Genomic DNA, 20,689 nt, shown 5'->3' with positions numbered 1-20,689 from the left:
TTTTATTAGTGATTTTCAAAAGGGGAGGGAGTGTATGAACAGGGTGTGGCTCACAGAGATCACAGACTTCACAGGGTAATAAAGCATCACAAGGCAAATGGAGGCAGGGCGAGATCACAGGAGCTGGGCAAAATTAAAATTGCTAATGAAGTTTCAGCAAGAATTGTCCTTGATAACATCTTATCAGGAGACAGGGTTTGAGAGCAGACAACCGGTCTGACCAAAATTTATTAGGCAGGAACTTCCTCATCCTAATAAGCCTGGGAGCGTTACGGGAGACCAGGGCTTATTTCATCCCTTATCTACAACTGTAAAAGACAGACATTCCCAGAGCGGCCATTTCAGAGACCTCCCCCTAGGAACGCATTCTCTTTCTCAGGGCTGTTTCTTGCTGAGAAAAAGAATTCAGCAATATTTCTCCTACTCGCTTTTGAAAGAAGAGAAATACGGCTTTGTTCCACCCGGCTCTCAGGCAGCCTGACCTAATGGTTATCTCCCTTGTTCCCTGAACATCGCTGTTATCCTGTTCTTTTTTCAAGGTGCCCAGATTTCATATTGTTTAAACAATTTGTGCAGTTAATGCAATCATCACAGGGTCCTACGGCGACATACATTCTCAGTTTACAAAGATGATGGGGTTAAGAGATTAAAGACAGGTATAGGAGGCCGGGCGCGGTGGCTCAAGCCTGTAATCCCAGCACTTTGGGAGGCCGAGATGGGCGGATCACGAGGTCAGGAGATCGAGACCATCCTGGCTAACATGGTGAAACCCCGTCTCTACTAAAAATACAAAAAAACTAGCCGGGCGACCTGGCGGGCGCCTGTAGTCCCAGCTACTCGGGAGGCTGAGGCAGGAGAATGGCGTGAACCCGGGAGGCGGAGCTTGCAGTGAGCTGAGATCTGGCCACTGCACTCCAGCCTGGGCGACAGAGCAAGACTCTGTCTCAAAACAAAAAAAAAAAAAAAAAAAGACAGGTATAGGAAATCACAAGAGTATTGATTGGGGAAGTGATAAATGTCCATGAAATCTTCACAATTTATGTTCAGAGACTGCAGTAAAGACAGGCATTAAGAAATTATAAAAGTATTAATTTGGGGAACTAATAAATGTCCATGAAATCTTCACAATTTATGTTCTTCTGCCATGGCTTCAGCCGATCCCTCCGTTCGAGGTCCCTGACTTCCCACAACATCTTCCATAGTAAGGATATAGTATAACTTATTTAAACACTCCCCTTTGGTTAAATATTTAGGTCATCTGCATTGTTTTGCTCCTCTAGATAATATTGCAATGAGTGTACAAGTCAGCAAGTAAACTTATGCAATAGTAAGTAATGTTTCTGTAGATTCCATTCTTAGAAATTATAACTGTTTTATCAAAATATATGTACACTATAAATATTTACAAGTGGCACTAAATTATTCTGCAACAACATAAATGAGAAAATGTAAAGAGTAGTTAAGTTCTAGGCTTATGATCTTATAAGTATCTGTTCAACTCTGTAAAGAATCAGAAAATCTTAGTTATAATTCTAGCTTACAACATTAAACACCAATGCAACACAATAGGAAAGAAAATATCAGAGAGATATATGAATTACCCTAGCTGGTAACCTGCCTTTAACAAATCTGTTAAATTGGTGAGCCTTCTGTTCCTATTATTTAATTCAATGAATATTTATTGAATGCTCTCTGTCAGGCTCTGTTCTAGGCAAGTAGGCCACATTAGTGACCAAAAGAGACAAAAAACAAAAAACCAAAAACCTCTACCTTTACTGGTTTACATTCTAGTGGCAAGAGACATAAAGAATACACATAATATACAAGTTAAATAGTGTATGAAAAAATAAGTAGTTTGGAGGAAAAAACAGATAAAGGGAACTTGGAAGCAGGTGAGAGAAGTTGCATTTTTAAGGTGGTCAGAGTAGACTTTATTGAAAATGACAACTGAGTAAAACTTTGAAAGAAGGGGTAAATTAGGATTTAACTAAAAGAAGACTGTTCTAGCCCCCACCTTTACCCATAAAAAGCTGGCACAGCCTGGCCAACATGGTAAAACCCTGTCCCTACCAAAAGTACAAAAATTAGTCGGATGCAGTGGCATGTGCCTGTAATCCCAGCTACTAAGGAGGCTGAGGCACGAAAACTGCTTGAACTTGGGAGGCAGAGGTTGCAGCGAGCCAAGATCGTGCCACTGTGCTCCAGCCTGGGTGACAGAGCAAGGCTCCATCTCAAAACAAAACAAAACAAAACAAACAAAATGCTGGTACAAAGGCACTGAAGCAGGAATGTAGCTGTCCTATTCAAAAAAAAGAAAAAAGAAAAAACAAAGCAGAAACAAGACTGATTTTACTGAGGAACGAACAGGAAAGAATAATAGTAGGAAATGAGATCGGAGAGGTATCAGGTAGGGGTAGGGTAGTGGCAAGCATTGAAAGGACATTGGCTTTTACTGTGACAAAACACACAGCCATCAGCATTGTTCACAACAGCCAAAAGGTGGAAGCAAGGAAGCAACCCAAGAGGATGGATGGATAAACAAAATGTGCCCCCCACCCCCCGCCACACACACACACACACAATGAAATGGCATTCAACCTTTAAAATGAATGAAACTCTGACACATGCTACAATATAGATGAACTTTGAGAACACTATGCTAAATGAAATAAACCAGCCACAAAAGGACAAATGCTGTATGACTTCACTTATATGTGATCCCTAGAGCAGTCAAATTCATAGAGACAGAAAGAATGAGAGGTTACCAGGGGTTAGGGAGAGGAAGGAAGGAGAGTTATTGTTTAATGAGTACACAGTTTCTATTTGGGATGATGGAAAAGTTCTGGAAATGGGTAGTGGTGGTGGCTGCATAACACTGCAAATGCACTTACTGTCACTGCATCACACACTTAGAAATGGCTAAAAAGCCAAATTTTATGTTTATTATTACATTTTAAAAACTTCTTAAAGAAAAAAGAATGAAGCAGCCTGACACATAGTTGATCTAAAAGAAAATAACAATTTACACGCATCATTGTTAAAGAGTTGTTCTAAGTGACTTTTCCAAATGAATAAACATTTTTTCTGATAATTAAAGAATCATTTTGATAGACTTTTTAAATAACATAATTTCCTTATATAAAATTGAATATACTGAATGTTCCTCATAAATTAAGGTTATCATATAAAATAATCATACTCTACTGTAACAGCGATGCCCTTAGAAGGTCCTAAAGTTCAGTGAGCTGGTAATTAAATGGTCCCCTGCTACTATGCTTTATTTCAGTAATGTTGGCCATATATACATTCTCCCCTCCCAACTGCTCTTTGTGGCTTACAGTGGTATCAACATTCCTGCCTCCAGTAATACCCTTCACATTAGTTGTTGCAATATGCCAGGAAACCCCAAAAACAGATTTGTAATGATGTATACAAATAACAACAAGACTTACTGAAATCCTGAGTTATTCTTTGATGTTCAAAATCAAGCCTGGCTAGCCTACTCAGCATTCACTTTTCTTTATTCCATGGCTTTTGGCGGTGTTAAACAAAACTTCCAATTACGATGTCAGCCATGATAAGCCAGGGATAATTTGTCTGTATTACAAGTTTATTAAGTACATATTTTTTGTGGGGTTAAATTAAGACTAAAAGCCAACAGTAACATTTACTGAAAATTATGTTCTTGACAGCATTGTATTATTGAGACTCTCAGAATGCTTTACTGGATCAACCAATGCTTTGAACCACCATATTTTTACCAATAAAAATATACCCCCAAATAATAGTCCTTGATAAATCCTACCTTCTATAAATTTATAACAAATCAAAAATTCTACACATAAATTTAAGTAAAAGAAAAATTATATAAAAATATGGTGTTTATGAAGACTGATTAGTTTCTTTAAACACTGTAAGTATGCCTTACTGAAAAGGTAAAAATCTTAGTAAGTTACAAAGTACTTGTTTTTTGGAGACAAGGTCTCAGTCTGTAGCTCCGACTGGAGTACAGTGGTGCGATCTCTGCTCACTGTGCAACCTCTGCCTCCCTGGCACAAGCGATCCTCCCACCTCAGTCGCCTGCGTAACCAGGACCAAAGGTGTGCACCACCACACCTGGCTATTTTTTTTTGTATTTTTCACAGAGACGGGGTTTTGCCAGGTTGCCCAGGCTGGTCTCAAACTCCTGAGTTCAAGCAATCCGCCCATCTCAGACAAAGTACTATTTTAATCCCCACAGGGTAACCTGCAAGCTGTTACCTCTTAGGTTCTCTCCAGTCTACACACTTCCCAGAATAATATCTAGACAGATAAATATGGCTGTACTGGGGAATTTCTAATGGAAAATGGTATAAAATCTCTTATTCCAAAGAAGTGTTTATTATTTGGTTACAAATGTAACCCAAAAGGCAAATGAATCATAAAGTAGAAAACATTTATTTGAGAGGTCAAGTCTCAGTTTTATTATGCCTCTTTCCAAGAGAAAGTAATCTTTATTTTCAAGTAAGCCAGATGAGTAGAAAATAATTAGAGGTTGCAAAGAACTGAAGAATATTTGTTGACTATAGAAAGACTATGCTAAGAAAAACAATAAAAAGACATAATGAATGTGAGAAACCCAAGTCTACTTTAGAATACTTTAAGTCAGAAAGAGGTAAAAATTCATAACAGTGAACCAAAAAGACAGGAGTAAGAGAAACAGTTCCCAGGGGAGGAGAAAACAAGAATCACAGGATAGACACCAGGAAGTATGGAGCATGGTTATGAAGTAAAACACTCCAACAAGTGAGGACTTGAGACTTTCCAAATGAAATCCAAAAAACCGAAAAAATTAAGGACATTTTTAAGACTATAAAAATGAAATTATAGAAATGACAGAAGTCTATTAAAGCCAAACATAAGGGTTTTAAAAGAAAAGACTTTGAACTAAAAAAGAAAGTGACAGCTTTAGTGTAACATCATGACAAAAGATTATTATGGACCATAATCATGATCCATCTATTCTGCGTATCCCAACGCCCTTTCTCATTGTGCTTCAGTCATGTGTGTCCCTATATTGTTGGTATATTTTATCTCTGCATAAAGACAGAAGTGAGGGTAAGTAGGAGAAAGGGCCAAGAGGCATCCTTCAACAAAGTCTCACGTCCTTTTTATCCTTGGACAGTGGCAATAAAGGGGCTACTGGAAATCAAGCCTGGCTACCTACTTGCCAAAGGAACATTCAAGTGACTGAAGTACCCAGAGCTACGTGAGAAAACACTTCTGCGATATGTGGAGCCAGTCGATATTTACCAAATACATTTACATTTTCTGTACTTTATCTTGTATTTCCTGGCTTTGGAATAAATATGATAATAATAGACTACTCGTTGTTGAATAAGTTCAAAGTACTTTGCATAAGTAACAATTTTCATTTTTATAATTCATTGAAAAGAAGGTAGACATGTGCTTAATACAAATTACTAAGAGCAGAAAACTGAACACTTACTTAAGACTGTAACAAATTAAAAACAAGTCCAATAATCATACTCTTTATTTTATAAACTATCAGACAATATTCCTTCAAAGACAGCAGTAGGAAAAAAATCCCCACATAAAACACAAACTACAGACGGCCATGCACATAAGCATGTGGAGAGGAATTCCAGAGCTGTGCCGTCCAATACCACAGCCACTACTCACATGTGGCTATTTAATTTTAAATCATATTAATTAAATTAAAATTTAAATTCCGTTTTGCAGCTGTACTAGTCACATTTTACATGCTCAATATCTACACATGGCTATTTTACTGGACAGTGAAAGTATAGAGGATTTCCATCATCGCAGAAAGTTCTACAGGAAAGTGTTGTTCTAGAGAAATGGTGTCTAGAATGGGGAAGATAGCCTATGTGATAGGAATTTGTTACTAATTATGAAGATTTCTGGATCTGAACCATTCATAAAGCCACAACACAGAGAAAACCTAAATAGTAACCCTTACATCTGCGAGTCTTACAAAATCATACAAAAACATTCAACTTTTGTCTTTTCTTTTTAATTTGGTCTGGCATATCCCATTTCATTAGCACAGTAGACTGAATCAACATCAGTATTTACTTGGCATGGGATTTTACTTGTTTTAGGTGAGTGTCTCTTTGTAGCGCTACTGTGAGGCTCTTCCCCTGTTTTCATCAGTAATAAAACAGTCTGTATTTTGTTTTTATAGGTACAAATCATCCTGTACAGTCACAAAAATACTAACCACACCATAAGTTTCTTTTTAATGTAAAGAGACTAAAATTATATTTGTGTTTAAATATTCATTTTACACTGGAGACTCCAATTTACTGTATTTTCTATGGCTTTCTTGACATAAACTTCATTTGCAAAAAGTTTTTTGGTAGTAGTATTTGAAATTTTGAAGTCCTGTCAATTAAGAAAAATAGATTTCTAAGTGTTTCAAAAACTTACTTTTTAAAGCAATTCTGTGGATTCAGAGACTAAGTCGAGCCTTAAAGTTAATTTAAATATTCAGGTAACCTTTTTTCAGTTCACATTTTAAAGATGATTTAAGCTTCTCCGTCTCAAAAAAAAAAAAAACTTACTTCAAAATTAAGGTCACGGATCAAAACATCTCCATTTGGCGTTGCTAAAGGAACATGATCAAACCTATAGAGGAAATTCAAAAAAAGAGAACTACTTTAAAGTATATAAGGAACTAATACAACTCAATACCAAAAATACAAATAACCTGATTTAAAAATGGGCAAAGGGCTTAAACACTTCTTAAAAGAAAAAATTCAGATGGCCAACAGGCATACGAAAAGGTGCTCAACATCTCTAGTCATCAGGAAAATGCAAATCAAAACCACAATGAGATGTCACCTCTCACCTGTTAGGATGACTATTATCAAAGAGACAAATGGTAAGTGTTGGCAAAGATATGCAGAAAGAAAACCTTGTATGTTGTTGGTGGGACTACAAATAGTATAGTTATTATGGAAAACAGTATGGATGTTCCTCAAAAAATTAAAAGTAGGACTACTGTATGACCTAGCATTCCCACTTCTGGGTACATTTCCAAAGGAAGTAAAATCAGTATCTCAAAGAGAATCTTCCTCCCATGTCCACTCCAGCATTACTCACAACAGTCCGTACATGGAAACTACCTAAATGTCCTTCAACTGATGAGAGGATAAAGAAAATATAGTGTATATAGTGTGTATATATTCACAAACACACAAAATACACACAATAGAATATTACTCCACCTTTAAAAAAGAAGGAAACTGGGCCATTTTCAACATAGACGGATCTGGAGGACATTACGTTAGGCAAAATAAGCAAGACACAAAAAGAGAAACACTATATGATCTTACTTGTATGTGGAATCTAAAAGAGTCAAACTCATAGAAGTAGAGAGTAGGATGGTGGTTGCCAGGGGGGTAGGGAGAGAGGAAATGGGGGTTATATTGGTCAAACAGCATAACATTTCAGTGATGCCAGATGAATAAATTCTGTAGATACACTGTACAGGGAGAATAGTAGAAAATACTACATTGTATACCTGAAATTTGCTAAGACACATCTAGATTAAATTCTCACCAAGCACACACAAAAATGGTAACTATGTAGAGGTGATAGGTAAATTAATTAGCCTAAACGTAATCATTTCACAACGTACACAGATATCAAAGCATCAAGTTGTATACTTTAAATATTAATATACGCAATTTTTATGTCAATGATACCTCAAAGCTGTTTTTCAAAAAAGCAGAAATAATTTTAAACACTAAGCAATTGTAAGCTGAAAAAGAAAGACTACTATGAAGTTGAACAAACATTTATGGTGCTAAAGAACCTTTTTCTGTACGTACTTTATAATGTTATCTGCAATAATGATTTCTCCAGCACCAGGTATCAAGGGAATGACTTGTACTCCTTCAATACCTTAAATGGAAAATAGGTATTAAAGCATCACATTATGTCAGCAAACACTTAAAATTGTGACCTTAAACCGTGACACTCATATTTACCCTTTTCCTGTTGTGAGACCATTGTGCGCTCATATTTGCCATGATTTAAATCCTTCAGTACTTGCATTAATTCTGTAATCCGAGCAGTAAAACTAAAATTTTAGAAAAGGAAACCATAATCAAAACTCCAGACTACTGTCACATCTTTTATTTTACACAAACTTAAGTTCCTAAAATTATAATTTAGTATAAATGAAGTAACCTAACAGTCTCATCAACATGAAGTATCAATGATAGCATGCATGCTTTATTATGTTTCAGTAGGAGAGCAGGAATATAGGGATGAAGAAAGAGGTTTCCATAGGATCCCCAACTCAACAGATACTTCATTAATAGCCAAGTCAGGACAGTTATTTGCTGAGAATTTTCAGGAGGTTTCTCTTGTATACTACAAAAGGACCACTACACTAGTATATTCCTTAGACCCAGGAAGTACGGACTCTGAGCTCTTGCTGAAGTGACCTATAAAGCCATGTATAAAGTTGGTCTTTCTATCCAAGGAAGGCATTCATTAAATGTATGCTGAATGCATGCTGCCTCCCTGCAAATGGAAGAATCTGAAAGATTCCCTCTTTCTTACTCTCAAGAGGGGAAAGATGAAGAGTTCTTATTATTAGATAGAAATCACTGTGGCAGTAGAGAAAATCAAAACTAACAACGAGAGGTTGGAGATAACAAAAATGACCATGATCGCCAAAGAGAAAGTATTCTGCATCGAAGAAGAAAACAGGATTTTCCTCTGAATAACAAGCAGAAACCTTCTAAAGCAAACTTTGGGAGGTGATGAATGCTTATGGTCTTGATAGTTTCACAGGTGTATAACTTATCCCCATGTTCATCAAACTGTATACATTAAATACGAACAGTTTCTTATATGTCAATCATACCTAAACAAAGTGGAGAAAAGAGAAAGAAAGGAAGGCAGGGAGAGGGAGGGAAGGAAGAGAAAGACACACACACCTACAGAGAAAGAGAAAGAGAAAGAAAGAGAAAGAGAGAGAGAGAGAGAGAGAGAGAGAAAGGAAACACCCTTAAGGAACAGAAAAGAACCTTATATACCATGAACTATTAAGCCATAAGAAAAGTTAACAAGTAGGAAGAATGTTCGTATTCTCATGAAAGAGACTCTACTCATAGTAGTTAACAACTTCTATATTGCCATGAAGACCTTAACTGCCACAGGAGCTAAGAAGGAGGAAAAAGAGAAATACGAAGATGGATCACAGGCCTAGGAAAGCTATTATGTCATCAAACTTCTTCAGGTGACCTAAAATTTATGGTGTTTTTAATACCACACCATGCCCTTTATATTGGAGATTGAAATACTGAAATATTAATATTTAATTACATTCTATGGTCTAAAGACAATTTTACTACTAGATAATATGACTACATTCACAAGCACACCTACAGATACAAGTTAACGTCTCATTTTTTTTCCCATTAAAGTCAACTTCATTTCTATTCATCGGTTTTTGCTAGGTTGCCGGTATCAAAGATCTACGAAAAAACAGTATGGTAGAGGACAAGAAAATTAAATGAGAAAATTCTATTCATTAACGTAGTTTTCTGTGAATTAAGACTGCCATGATTCAATATTTCCCAACTTAGCAAATACCAGTGTCCATGAAGCAAACAACTTGACAGCCTCTAATCTACTGTAATGTGCAAACCAGTTGTCTTAAAGAAACATGAAAAGTCCACCATCAGAAAAATTTTCCTTAATTTTCTATCAAAACCACCTTCCTGGGGTAGGAAATGTTGCTCCCTTATCTTAACCTCAGCTGGTACAATCATTCAGAATACCATATTTTTTAAAATTATTTTTTGCAACTGCTCATTATTACTAATCTTACCCAGCCAATCTAGTCATTTCACGCCCAGCCAAAACGATTCGACCCAGAGCTTGAGACATTCGCAAAAGCATTCTTCCACTTTGGTAGTAATCCTTAAATAGAAATAAATATTAGTTTTTACTTATAGTTCTAGGACTAAAAATCTGGCTTTATTTTTACAGTTACAGTTTCATTGTTATCATCACTTTACCTCTAGAAGTTCCGAATGTGTACTCTTGAGATGTCGAGGATGAGACAAATCTAAGAAAGGGCGACTGACAACTAGGTAACCAACCACAGTGGCAAGGTCTGAAACCAAACAGGTAAGATTTAAAACAGTAACAGTATTTCACCTTTTCCACAAATCTCATCTCTTTCAAAATATACTTACATTTGGCAATAATGTTATCAATGAAGCCCATTGAAAAACGAAACAAAATGAAATTATGTAGGTGCTCCACCTGGCAGAAAAAAACAAAAAAACATATTTTTTTCTATGTATAAAAAATTAAATCTACTATGAGGATAAAACAAACTGCATCGTTCATTTATTCAACAAATACTTACTGAATGCCCGTGATTTCTGTTCATATTGTACATCACACCACTGAGCACAATGCTTATCACAGAGTGGGTGCCAAACAAACACTTCATGAAATCATTTTTATGCAAACAGCATGGAAATTACATAAACAATTTTAACAATGCTGTTTCTCTTGCATGAAAAAGAACAATGCTATTGTAGTCACCATGCTTTTGGATACATATATCCCAAAAGAGAACAACAACGAAAGCAAAAAGAACAGAGAGATATTAACTAGTTTGAGTGAAACACTAGCTGTCCAGATTGGCACTCAATGCTTTGCTTTCAGTGGAGACACATGGTCTGTGCTTTATCTAAGAATTGTATTACACCCAGTCTGAACTGAGTGTTAATGTAAATCAGTGCCACACAGCCTCAGTTTTAGCTTTAACATAAGCATGCATTGCCTCAAAACTACAAGTCTAAAACTGCTTTTTATTCTGGAGTTGTAACATTCTCAAACTGTCCATCTACCAGATTATTCAAGGTCCTGCATGATCTGGCACTGAGCTCTATTTTTAAGGTCATATGCTTCTACTTTGCTCCTCCTCACCAAGCTCTAGAAATAATGGTTTCTCAAACACGTACCTTTTTAAGGCTTTCTTCTTGCTCTTCCCACTGCCAGGAATACATTCTTCTAAGATATTTACATTTTGTGACTCCTTCACTTTCATGTGGATTTCTGACTAAATGTCACCTCTTCAAGAAAGACCTTGGCCATTCCAGCTAAAGTAGCTGGGCAATAGCCCCCTTCATATCTATACCTTTATCCTGCTTCACTTTTGGCCACAGAATTCATTACTACCTTAAATTATACAGAACATCTAGTTGTTTATTTACTGTCTCCTCCACTAAAATGTGGCTTCCTGAGTACAGGGTAGCTTGTTAACAACTTGGTATCTTCTGCAACTAGACAATGTCTGGAACATTTATTCAATGGCTACCACATGTCAGACACTGTGCTCAAGCTGGAGATACAATGAATAGAACACAGAATGTCCCTGAATTCATGGAGTTTACATTCTAATGAAAGAGGATAGCTAGTAAACAATTAGAGACTGTAATACAGTCATCCCTTGGTATCCAAAGAGGATTGGTTCCAGGACCTTTCCGGATACCAAAATCCATGGATGCTCAAGTCCCTAAGGAAAAACGGCATAGTATTTGCATATACCTGAGCGTGACATCCCATACACTTTACTTATTTATTTTTTGAGACAGTCTCACTCTGTCGCCAAGGCTGGAGTGCAGTGGTGCCATCTTGGCTCACTGCACCCTTCGCCTCCTGGGTTCAAGTGATTCTCCTGCCTCAGCCTCCCAAGTAGCAGGGATTACAGGCGCCCACCACAACACCTGGCTAATTTTTGTATTTTTAGCAGAGATGGGGTTTTGTCATGTTGGTCAGGCTGGTCTCGAACACCTGACCTCAAGTGATCTGTCTGCCTCAGCCTCCCAAAGTGCTAGGACTACAGGAGTGAGCCACCATGCCTGGCTCATCCCAAACACTTTAAGTCATCTCTAAATTACTTACAATACTTAATACAATGTAAACAGCTGTTATACTAATGCCTGTATTGTTCAGAGAATAATGACAAGAAAAAATATGTGTATGTAAGTACAGACACAATTTCTTTTTCTGAATATTTTCAATCTGCACATGGTTGAATCCATGGATTTGGAACCCACAGATGCAGAGGGTTATATATATATATATATACACATACTTTTAAGGAAAGATGATTAAAACAGGAAGAAACTGTTGGAGCTATTTCAAATAGGCTGATCAGGGAGGACAAAGCTTCAATAAGGTGTTAACATTTGGGCTGAAAATCTAAAGGATGAGAATATGCAAGCCACGTGGAGAGCAAGCTGGTGAACTGCAGGCCCCTGAAAAATTACCTTAAATGTATTCTACCAGTGAGCACTCTAAAAGTTCTGCCATGTTAAATACTGACGAGGCAAAAATCCAATTTCTGAAATAATTTAAAATGACAATTTATTTAACCTCTTTAACTCATCTAAAATATACACTTAATTTCACAAACTTCAGACTTCCACTAAAATGTAAGCTCCTTAAAGGCAAGATTTTATCCATCATGTCCACCACCATCATCCTTAGCACCTGGAATAAACACAGGCAACTAGATGGCATTCAATATCTTTTGAATAAATAATGGAATAAAAGTACTTGAATTCAAATTTTCCAAGTGGCAATCAAAAAATGAAGTACAGTTTTCACAAGAAACAATGCTTTAGTTCTTTAAAACAAAAAGCCAGCAAACTCCAACCCATAGTCCCAATCTAGCCTGCTACTTGTTTCTGTAAGTAAAGTTTTATTAGAACACAGCCACACTCATTTATGTATTATATATAGCTACTCTTGAGTAGCTGAGCTGAATAGTTGCAACAGACTGTGTGGTATGAAAAGCCTAAAATATACACATACTATCTTGCCCTTTATGGAAAAAGTTTGCTGACCCCTGCTTTACATAATAATCTTCATTTTATTTTCATGAATGCTACAGGAACAAATTCTTTCTGTGGGAATCACTAAATTTATCACTAAATAAGGCTCCTAAGCAACCTCTGTAAAAATACACTTAATATTATTTTAATAAATCTATGCAATTTTATAAATGGGCACTTGAATATATTGATATGATAGTTTTTAATCTTGCATTTTTTTATTAAAAATGCAGTATAAAATCCTTTATAGCTATTTTTCAAAATATCTTTAAGATACGTATACATACGTGTGTGTGTATGTGTGTGTGTGGGTGTGGGTGTATCGGTCAGAGGCAAAAAAAACACACACAAAAAAACCGTTTCCATAAACACATGAACTTCAAGTGTGTTTCCTTACCAGTTTTCGGAAGACTGAGTGGACTGTCTGTTTTTCTCTTTTATTCCCATTGTAAAAGGCAATTTCTTCACTATTAAAGAAAATAATTTAGCAATTAATTTTAATGTTACCTATACTTGAAAAATAATTGAAATACAGTATATGATGGCTGAATGTTTGTATTTAAATGGACATTTTGTGACTAAGAGCTTATCTGGTGCATCTCAAACCACAGTCTCTACTTGAGATTCTGTTCCTAGCTCAGCTGATCGGAGCACAGGAATACACCCCTGACTGAATCATATGCTGGACTGCAACCTATGCCATAGGTATCCTGGCTGCAAAAGACACACTGCACTAATTCTCAGAAATTCTAAATTAGAGAAAGAAGTTGCTGTGATATACAGAAAGGCAGGGCTGGGACCGACACTGCAGACTTCAAGTTAAAGTATAGGCCCAAACAAAAAGGAGATGAAAAAGCAACAGCTAGAAAAAGATGGATAGTGATGCCTTGACATACAGCCTTGTAAAGACAGAAAAGCAGGCTAAGTCCCACCAGCTTCAAAGTGCCAGCTCCCAGGAGGAAACCCTGGAGCCCCATCATATCCTCAAAACAATTCCACTTTTCCTGAGCAACTGTGCATGGGTCCACAAGGGCCACAGGGATCATGACTAGAAAAAAAGGGTATTTTATAGATGAAGAAAAGTTCAGTGTAGTTAAGTAAATTTGAAAGGTTGCAGACACAGCAGCTCAGGGAGTTGAAATCATAACTCCTATCTGACCCTAACATTTATAGTCTTTCTATTACACAGGCAAGATGTAAGCTTTCCCAGCAAAGTACCTCTTATGGCAGAGGTAAATATTCATAGAGAAGTCTAGAAGGCAAGGTTGAAGTATTTCTTTAAAGTCTCTTTTTTCTCCTAAACAATTTATGTTTTATATTTCTATTTTGAAATGGACCTGCGTTTTTCATAAAAACAAGATACCACCTACCTCAACCTCTTCAAGTAAAATTAATTTCCCATAAAATATGACACATCTGTCATGTGTTTCATGGCTTCCCTGACAAAATGACACAGAGCCTCAGAGTATAAGCAGCCTACAGTTCTATACCTCTAATTACTTTTTTAAAAAACTTCCTTCTACCTCCTCTCTACACCTAGGCCTATGGAAGAAGATGAGGTGAGGATTCTCCTCCTGAACTGAGTCATTTTAGCCTTAACAAAAAATCTGAAAGGATAAAACATCCTGGAATATTCATGGCTGCCCATCCAACATCTATTCTCTTCACTGTCCTTCTTCCTAAAATAAACCCAACTTTCTTAAAGTTATCTATTATTTTCCGTGTACCCTAAAGCTTTAGGAATGCCTCAACCCCATTTATAGGGTCCCAACTGGTCTAAGCCAATCACTTTGCTGTGATTGCTTTAGGCATGGTCAAGTGATAATTCCAGCCAATAAGATAAGAGGGAAAGTCAGCTGTGGGGCTCTTGGGAAAGGTTTCTTTGCTCTCATAAAGATACACCAGGCGAGATGGCCCCTTTTTGTTTCTGGAGCTTTCTGGAGGGGAGAGGAGCTAGTGAAATCTGTAACTGCTATCGCCATCTTGTGGTCACAAGAAGAATTAGCCCGAGGAATGGGGCAGCATACAAAACAGGGCACAGACAAGAGACACCAGAGAGCCAGAGCCCTGATAATGCCATGCCTGGAACTGCCCTGTCTTAAGCGTTCTCATGTGAAGCAGTGAGTGTTCTTATTACTGGAGCCATGAGTCATGCTTTCTGTTTCTTTCAGTAAAAGGCATCTTTCATTTACTTGGCAAATCACCTCTTAACTCTATTCCACTGCCTCCTAGAGCAAAAAACCCTATTTAAAACTTGTACTATTTTAGCAATCCAAGGAAATAAAGGAAGAAGGAACTGTCATTTGTAAATGCCTATAGAGTAGAATATTAAATATATATTAAAACCGTCAAAATGACTTAACATTGACAGATCAATATATGAGAACATTTATTAAGCATTTGCTCCATATAGAAAACTGAGCTGGAAGCTTTATATATATTATCAAATTTAATCCTCATTGCAACCCTATATTATCTACCTATTATAAACAAAAGTGAAACTATGAATAATTTGCTAAAATCAAATACATGCAATTGATAAGTGGAAGAAGTAGATTTTGAAACTAGTATGGCTAGCTCCAAAGTCCACACTTTCTCTTCTTATCTTACATTTAAAAAACTCTAGAAAATAGGTAGAGGCACAAGCAGTGCCAGTGAATCATTGAGCGTTATGAAAAGTCAAAATAAAAATATTTGTGGAAAAACTGAGACAAAATTTTCTTAGAACAGGTATTGTAAGTTGAAATTTTAATTGTAAACTGATTATGTCTAAAGTAAAATTAACAGAAAATTCATCAACAGAAGGTATGAACATGTGAATCAAGAATGCTACATAGTTAATAAGAAAAAGAGTTCAAAATATTCATGATCACTACTTTATAAAACTAGTCTCTTTCATAATGTATATTTTCAATACAATATGCACATTATTACAGTAACAGTGTTACTAGACATTTTGGAGTCAATTTAAATGACATCAATATCCATGGAAATGAATTTTTAGCAAGGTTTTAATGCATTTGTCTTTACCTGTTTGTGATGAGCCGAGAATTAACATATCTATATTCTCCTTCATATTTTTGCTCAGTTACTGTCATCCTACCAATGGGTCTTCTAAGTCGAGTTAGGAATAGCCCAGAAACAACCAAGTAGGCCATCATGCTTGCTGGGCCCTATTATTATCGGGAGAGAAAGATACAGAAAGTTCTGGGATATAATAATAAATTCACTTAGATACAAACGTACAATTTTTATAATTAACCTCAATGACTGAAAGAAACTGCTCTACTGGGTAATTGTTTCCCCTTGTTTTTTTTCTGAAAAAGTACACAGTAGCCTCTAGAATTTTACCACTCATGAGCTCTTCCTCTCACCACTGTAGCTTATCCCTCAGCTCTCCTACATTTTGCTCACCTAAAAACTCCTAATTGCAGTTCTCACTTTTCCTGTTATCTAACACTCTTCTGTTTGAACTCTTCTTGATAATCTCTTAAGATTCCACAATAATTCTTAGACCTCTTTTTCTTGCCTTCTCTTTTAATATTAATATTCCCTCAAATTCCTTCCTCAGTTCTCTTCTCATCTCAAATCTATACCCCGGTCCTATAACTCTTATGAACCCAAGAAATAAGTACTACACATCCTTACCTTAACACTGTGCAGATGCCTCAAGTTCAGCTCCCCCTGAACGAGCTCTGTCTTTCCCTGCTTGTACATCTTGCGTCCAGCTGCTGTACTATGTATTAATAATTTTGTAGATGACCTCATCACCCATTGACCATCCCAAGAGAAAAGCTTCAAGTATACATTTCCAAGTTCATCATAGGCACTTCTCTCATTCCCCTATATATACTATACTCTGCCATACTAAAATAAATGTTTCCTGAACTGTTTCCATTCAGTGAGATTGTTCTTATGTTTAGCAAGCATAATATAATCTAATGGATGTCTACTTACCTCCCCAAAGCAGCTCAGATATCACCTCCAGTTCTTCCTGGCACTAAATACTTTATTGAAACTTCTATTACTAAACTTTATCATGCTGCATTATAACTGTTTGACTATCTATCTGTTTTACCACATTGTAATTCCTCTTCAGCAGGAACTGTCTTATTTTTTTATTCCTACTATCTAACATAATATATGTGCTAGTATGTATTCAAGATTTTTTAAAAAATTAAATCTGATCAATTCAAGGCATTTCAACAACTACTACAAATGTGGACCAAAAAGATAACTAAAACAGTTTCTGCCTTTAAGAAATGCAGAATCAGATAACAGGTAGACATGGAGACATATTTAAGTATCACAAAAATGTAGCTAAGTACCATAAAAATATGACTGCAAGGAGACCAGAAGGATTTGGCCTATTCACTTGCTTACAGTAAAACAAAACATAAGAATGATAAAACCTGGATCACACGATAGCAAAGAATTAGGAAGATAAACAGAAAAATTCAAAAAACAAAACAAAGCAAAACCAAAACCCTGCTTTCCCAGTGTTTTGGAAAGCAACAAAAACCAGTACGGAAATAATTTATTAATCAACTGAAATGCATTTATACACACACACATATATAAAACAACCATATTATTATATGGTTGTGTTATAAATATATAACAATAACATTACATATTAAATGACTAGAGTTACATTTCAATAAGATAACTCAAAGAAAACTTAAAAGTGATTCTTGCCATCACAAACATCAGACTTGGATAATAAGGCTCATGGGATAGCCAACCATTTACATTATAAAATATTCTTGGAACTGTTATACCCACTCTAAATGTATCGTTACTTTAACATTAGAATTTCATATTAATATGGACGTCTCCATATCTCTTTTTAGACATTACTTTGAAACAATAAGTATAAGTATATTCATGGTTTAAATATTTCTGTTTTATTATTTTTTTTTAAAGAAGCAGGTCTCGCTTTTTGTCCAGGCTTGTCTCGAACTCCTGGATTCAAGCGATCCTCCCATCTCAGCCTCCCAAAGTGCTGGGATTACAGGCGTGAGCCACTACCCCTGGCCAATATATTTGTCTGGTTTTTAATGCCACAAAATTGAAAATTAAAAAGAAAAATCAGTACTTCTAAAATCTCAAGTAAAGTATTATTTTATAACTGGACTTTGTTAGGTAAATCATGTGAAAATACATTCTTTGAGATATACAAAAATTCTTACAGGCCATCAAGCTATTCACAGTATGTGTTTCAAATATTGTATTATATCAATTTAAAAGGTGAAATAAAAGAAGACTCACCTGAGCTCCAATTGCACTCGTTAACTTAAAGATATACAAAACTATGTCTAAAAATGGCTGTAAAATAAATATTAGAATACACAAATTAAAACTAAAGCACTAGAATGATAGCTAATACAACATGTTAACTACAAAATGTTATTAAACATTTAATACACAATTATCCACATGCAGAGTTCCCACTATGTATAATGTACTGTGATAGTAAGTAGATCAAATATGTGAAAGATAACAATTTTCCTCTCAAGAAACTTAAAATGGGAACAGCTTACACAATGTCTACTGACCATCAAGTAGGAAAAACATTTATCACTTTCCATCAAAGGTACCTCTACTGTGATAATTAACCCCCAGTAACTCAGTAATGTGTCAATATAATGTAAAGATACTAAATAAAATGACCTGAGATGTAACCCCAAATCTGCTACCAGCTTGTTTCTACATATCTTCACCTGTAAAGTGAGAAGCTTTTCCTGCTCCAATACTGTTTGACTCTATTACATTATCACTTCTATGGCAAAATAATCAAGTAAGTAATTGAATCTAATTTTGAAATATAAAACTCAAGTCTTTAGAACCAAAATAATACACTAATGTACTGCTCTTCACACACAGAGACAACTCAACTAATGCACCGTCAGTTGCATTAGTTAGAAATGTTTTTCAAGAAACCCAAATTGTGTTCATTCACTTTAAGTCAACAGCCACTGCTCGTGCCTCCACTTTTTTTTTAAGACAGGGTCTGGCTCTGTCACCTAGCCTGAAGATCTTGGCTCACTGCAGCCTCTGGAGTAGCTGGGAGTAAAGGCGCACATTACCATGTCTGGCTAATTTTTGTATTTTTTGTAGATGGGGTTTCGCCATGTTGCCCAGGATAGTCTTGAACTCCTGAGCTCAAGCAATCTGCCCACCCCGGCCTCCCAAAGTATTGTGATTACACGGATGAGCCACTGTGCCGGGCCAACAGCCAGCACTTTCTAATCCACATTATTAGGACAGATGGCTTGGTTTGTTAACTGGCTTGTTTCAACATTCAACGTCTACCTTTCCCTTTCCTTTTTTTTTTTTTTTTTTTTTTGCCTTATAAATTATCAAGAAGCTAGAGATACTTATAAAATTCAAAAATTGTTAAAACTTATAACAAAAATAATGACTCATAATTTAAGTTGGAGGTCAATTCGATGTTTAAAACATCTAATTTACACACTGGTGCACAGCCCCACTACAATTAATTAATTTAATATTCTTCTCTATTCCAGATGTGACAAAACCTGAGAGTTGCTCAAGTACCAAGATTTAAAGAATACATAATAATGTCTATAAAATTATATGGAAAGTTGTATATATACACCCCCCATTCCCGCCATGCATGCATACACACACATACACAGAGAGAGAGAGAGAGAGAGAGAGAGAGAGAGAGAGAGAGAGAGAGAGAGAGAGAGAACAAACTTTCAAATGTTGTAATGGGAACAGAAGAGAAAGCTGAATTACTGAACTATTTGTAGTTGTCAGAGTTCCTGAGTTTGGGATCAGTTAGCAAAGGCTTCCGGAGAGCTAAATAAATAAGAAAGTTGGGCTGGAAGTGAAAAGCACTGGGCCTGGGCATGAGGAGAGCAGCTCTTGTGGATATATCTCTCTAAGAATTGCCTTCCCTCCATCAACCTGGTTGAAGCTAGGACATTCCTATTCTTACAATGTGACCCAGTCCTTTTCATAGTTTTGGTTTTCTTTTGTCTCAAAATTGTGTATCTAGGTCAACTGTGACCAGAGGCAAAGATACTATCATTGGTCCAGTATGAGACAAGCTCCTACCCAACACCAAGGGAAATCACATGAGTTAGAGTGGGAACTGAAGCATCTCAGATGAAGAAGGGAGGGAATGCTGGGCAGACTATTTTATAGGTGCCTACTACATAACACAGTCAACGCAAGAGGTAATGGCAAAGGAGAGGGTTTAATAAGAAGACTACAATGAAAGCTGTAAGGGTGGTGAGATAACATGACTAAGACAAGAACTGGAGAAATCAGTGACAAGAAGGAAAACTGGTTAAGGCCTATCAGAGTCAGGAGCTTTGGCAATATTCTGAGGAGAATGGGAAAAACAGTAATTAGAAAACTGAAATATACTTGCATCTTGTGAAATGTTTTGACTACTACTTACTAATGATCTATTAGAATTAAAGATACTGAAGCAGAGAAATGGGCAGAAAGGAAGTCCTAGTCTAGTGTTCTAAGTGTGGAATTAGAAACGTAAATTGACAGTCAATCTCTAACAATGGCCGACACATGCAGGTCAAAAGATAAGAATTCAAATTTCTGCTGTTTTAATGGAATCAACCTGCAAAATTCTTAGAAAATCCTTATAAGACACTAAATTATCAGTTCTTTGCCAAAGTACCTCACAAAAATAATAGAAAAAATTAAAATAATTAAAACTATTACAACTCTAATTTTCTTACAAAAGCATTAAATATTTACATGCTGCTGTTCTGTCCATAAAATCAATTCTATAT

General features: G+C 36.2%; 1 protein-coding gene across 4 annotated transcripts in view; it reads right to left on the bottom strand.

The window, feature by feature from the left end:
- The window catches only part of ABCD3 (ATP binding cassette subfamily D member 3), a 95,268-nt gene that overhangs the window by 14,270 nt on the left and 60,309 nt on the right, over positions 1-20,689 (bottom strand). For all 4 annotated transcript variants that reach the window (XM_010385133.1, XM_030936375.1, XM_030936376.1 and 1 more), the window contains exons 8-16: positions 18,174-18,230; positions 15,933-16,075; positions 13,300-13,369; positions 10,245-10,314; positions 10,065-10,162; positions 9,875-9,966; positions 8,019-8,110; positions 7,860-7,932; positions 6,588-6,651 (exon numbers count right to left, since the gene is read on the bottom strand). In XM_010385133.1, the coding sequence (XP_010383435.1) occupies positions 6,588-6,651; positions 7,860-7,932; positions 8,019-8,110; positions 9,875-9,966; positions 10,065-10,162; positions 10,245-10,314; positions 13,300-13,369; positions 15,933-16,075; positions 18,174-18,230 (759 nt within the window). The remainder of the gene's footprint in view (positions 1-6,587; positions 6,652-7,859; positions 7,933-8,018; positions 8,111-9,874; positions 9,967-10,064; positions 10,163-10,244; positions 10,315-13,299; positions 13,370-15,932; positions 16,076-18,173; positions 18,231-20,689) is intronic.

This window comes from Rhinopithecus roxellana, chromosome 8 (genome assembly GCF_007565055.1).
Source record: "Rhinopithecus roxellana isolate Shanxi Qingling chromosome 8, ASM756505v1, whole genome shotgun sequence".
Taxonomy (NCBI): Eukaryota; Metazoa; Chordata; class Mammalia; order Primates; family Cercopithecidae; genus Rhinopithecus; species Rhinopithecus roxellana.
The sequence above is the reverse complement of the archived record's forward strand: the minus strand, read 5'-3'. Positions and strand labels throughout refer to the sequence as shown.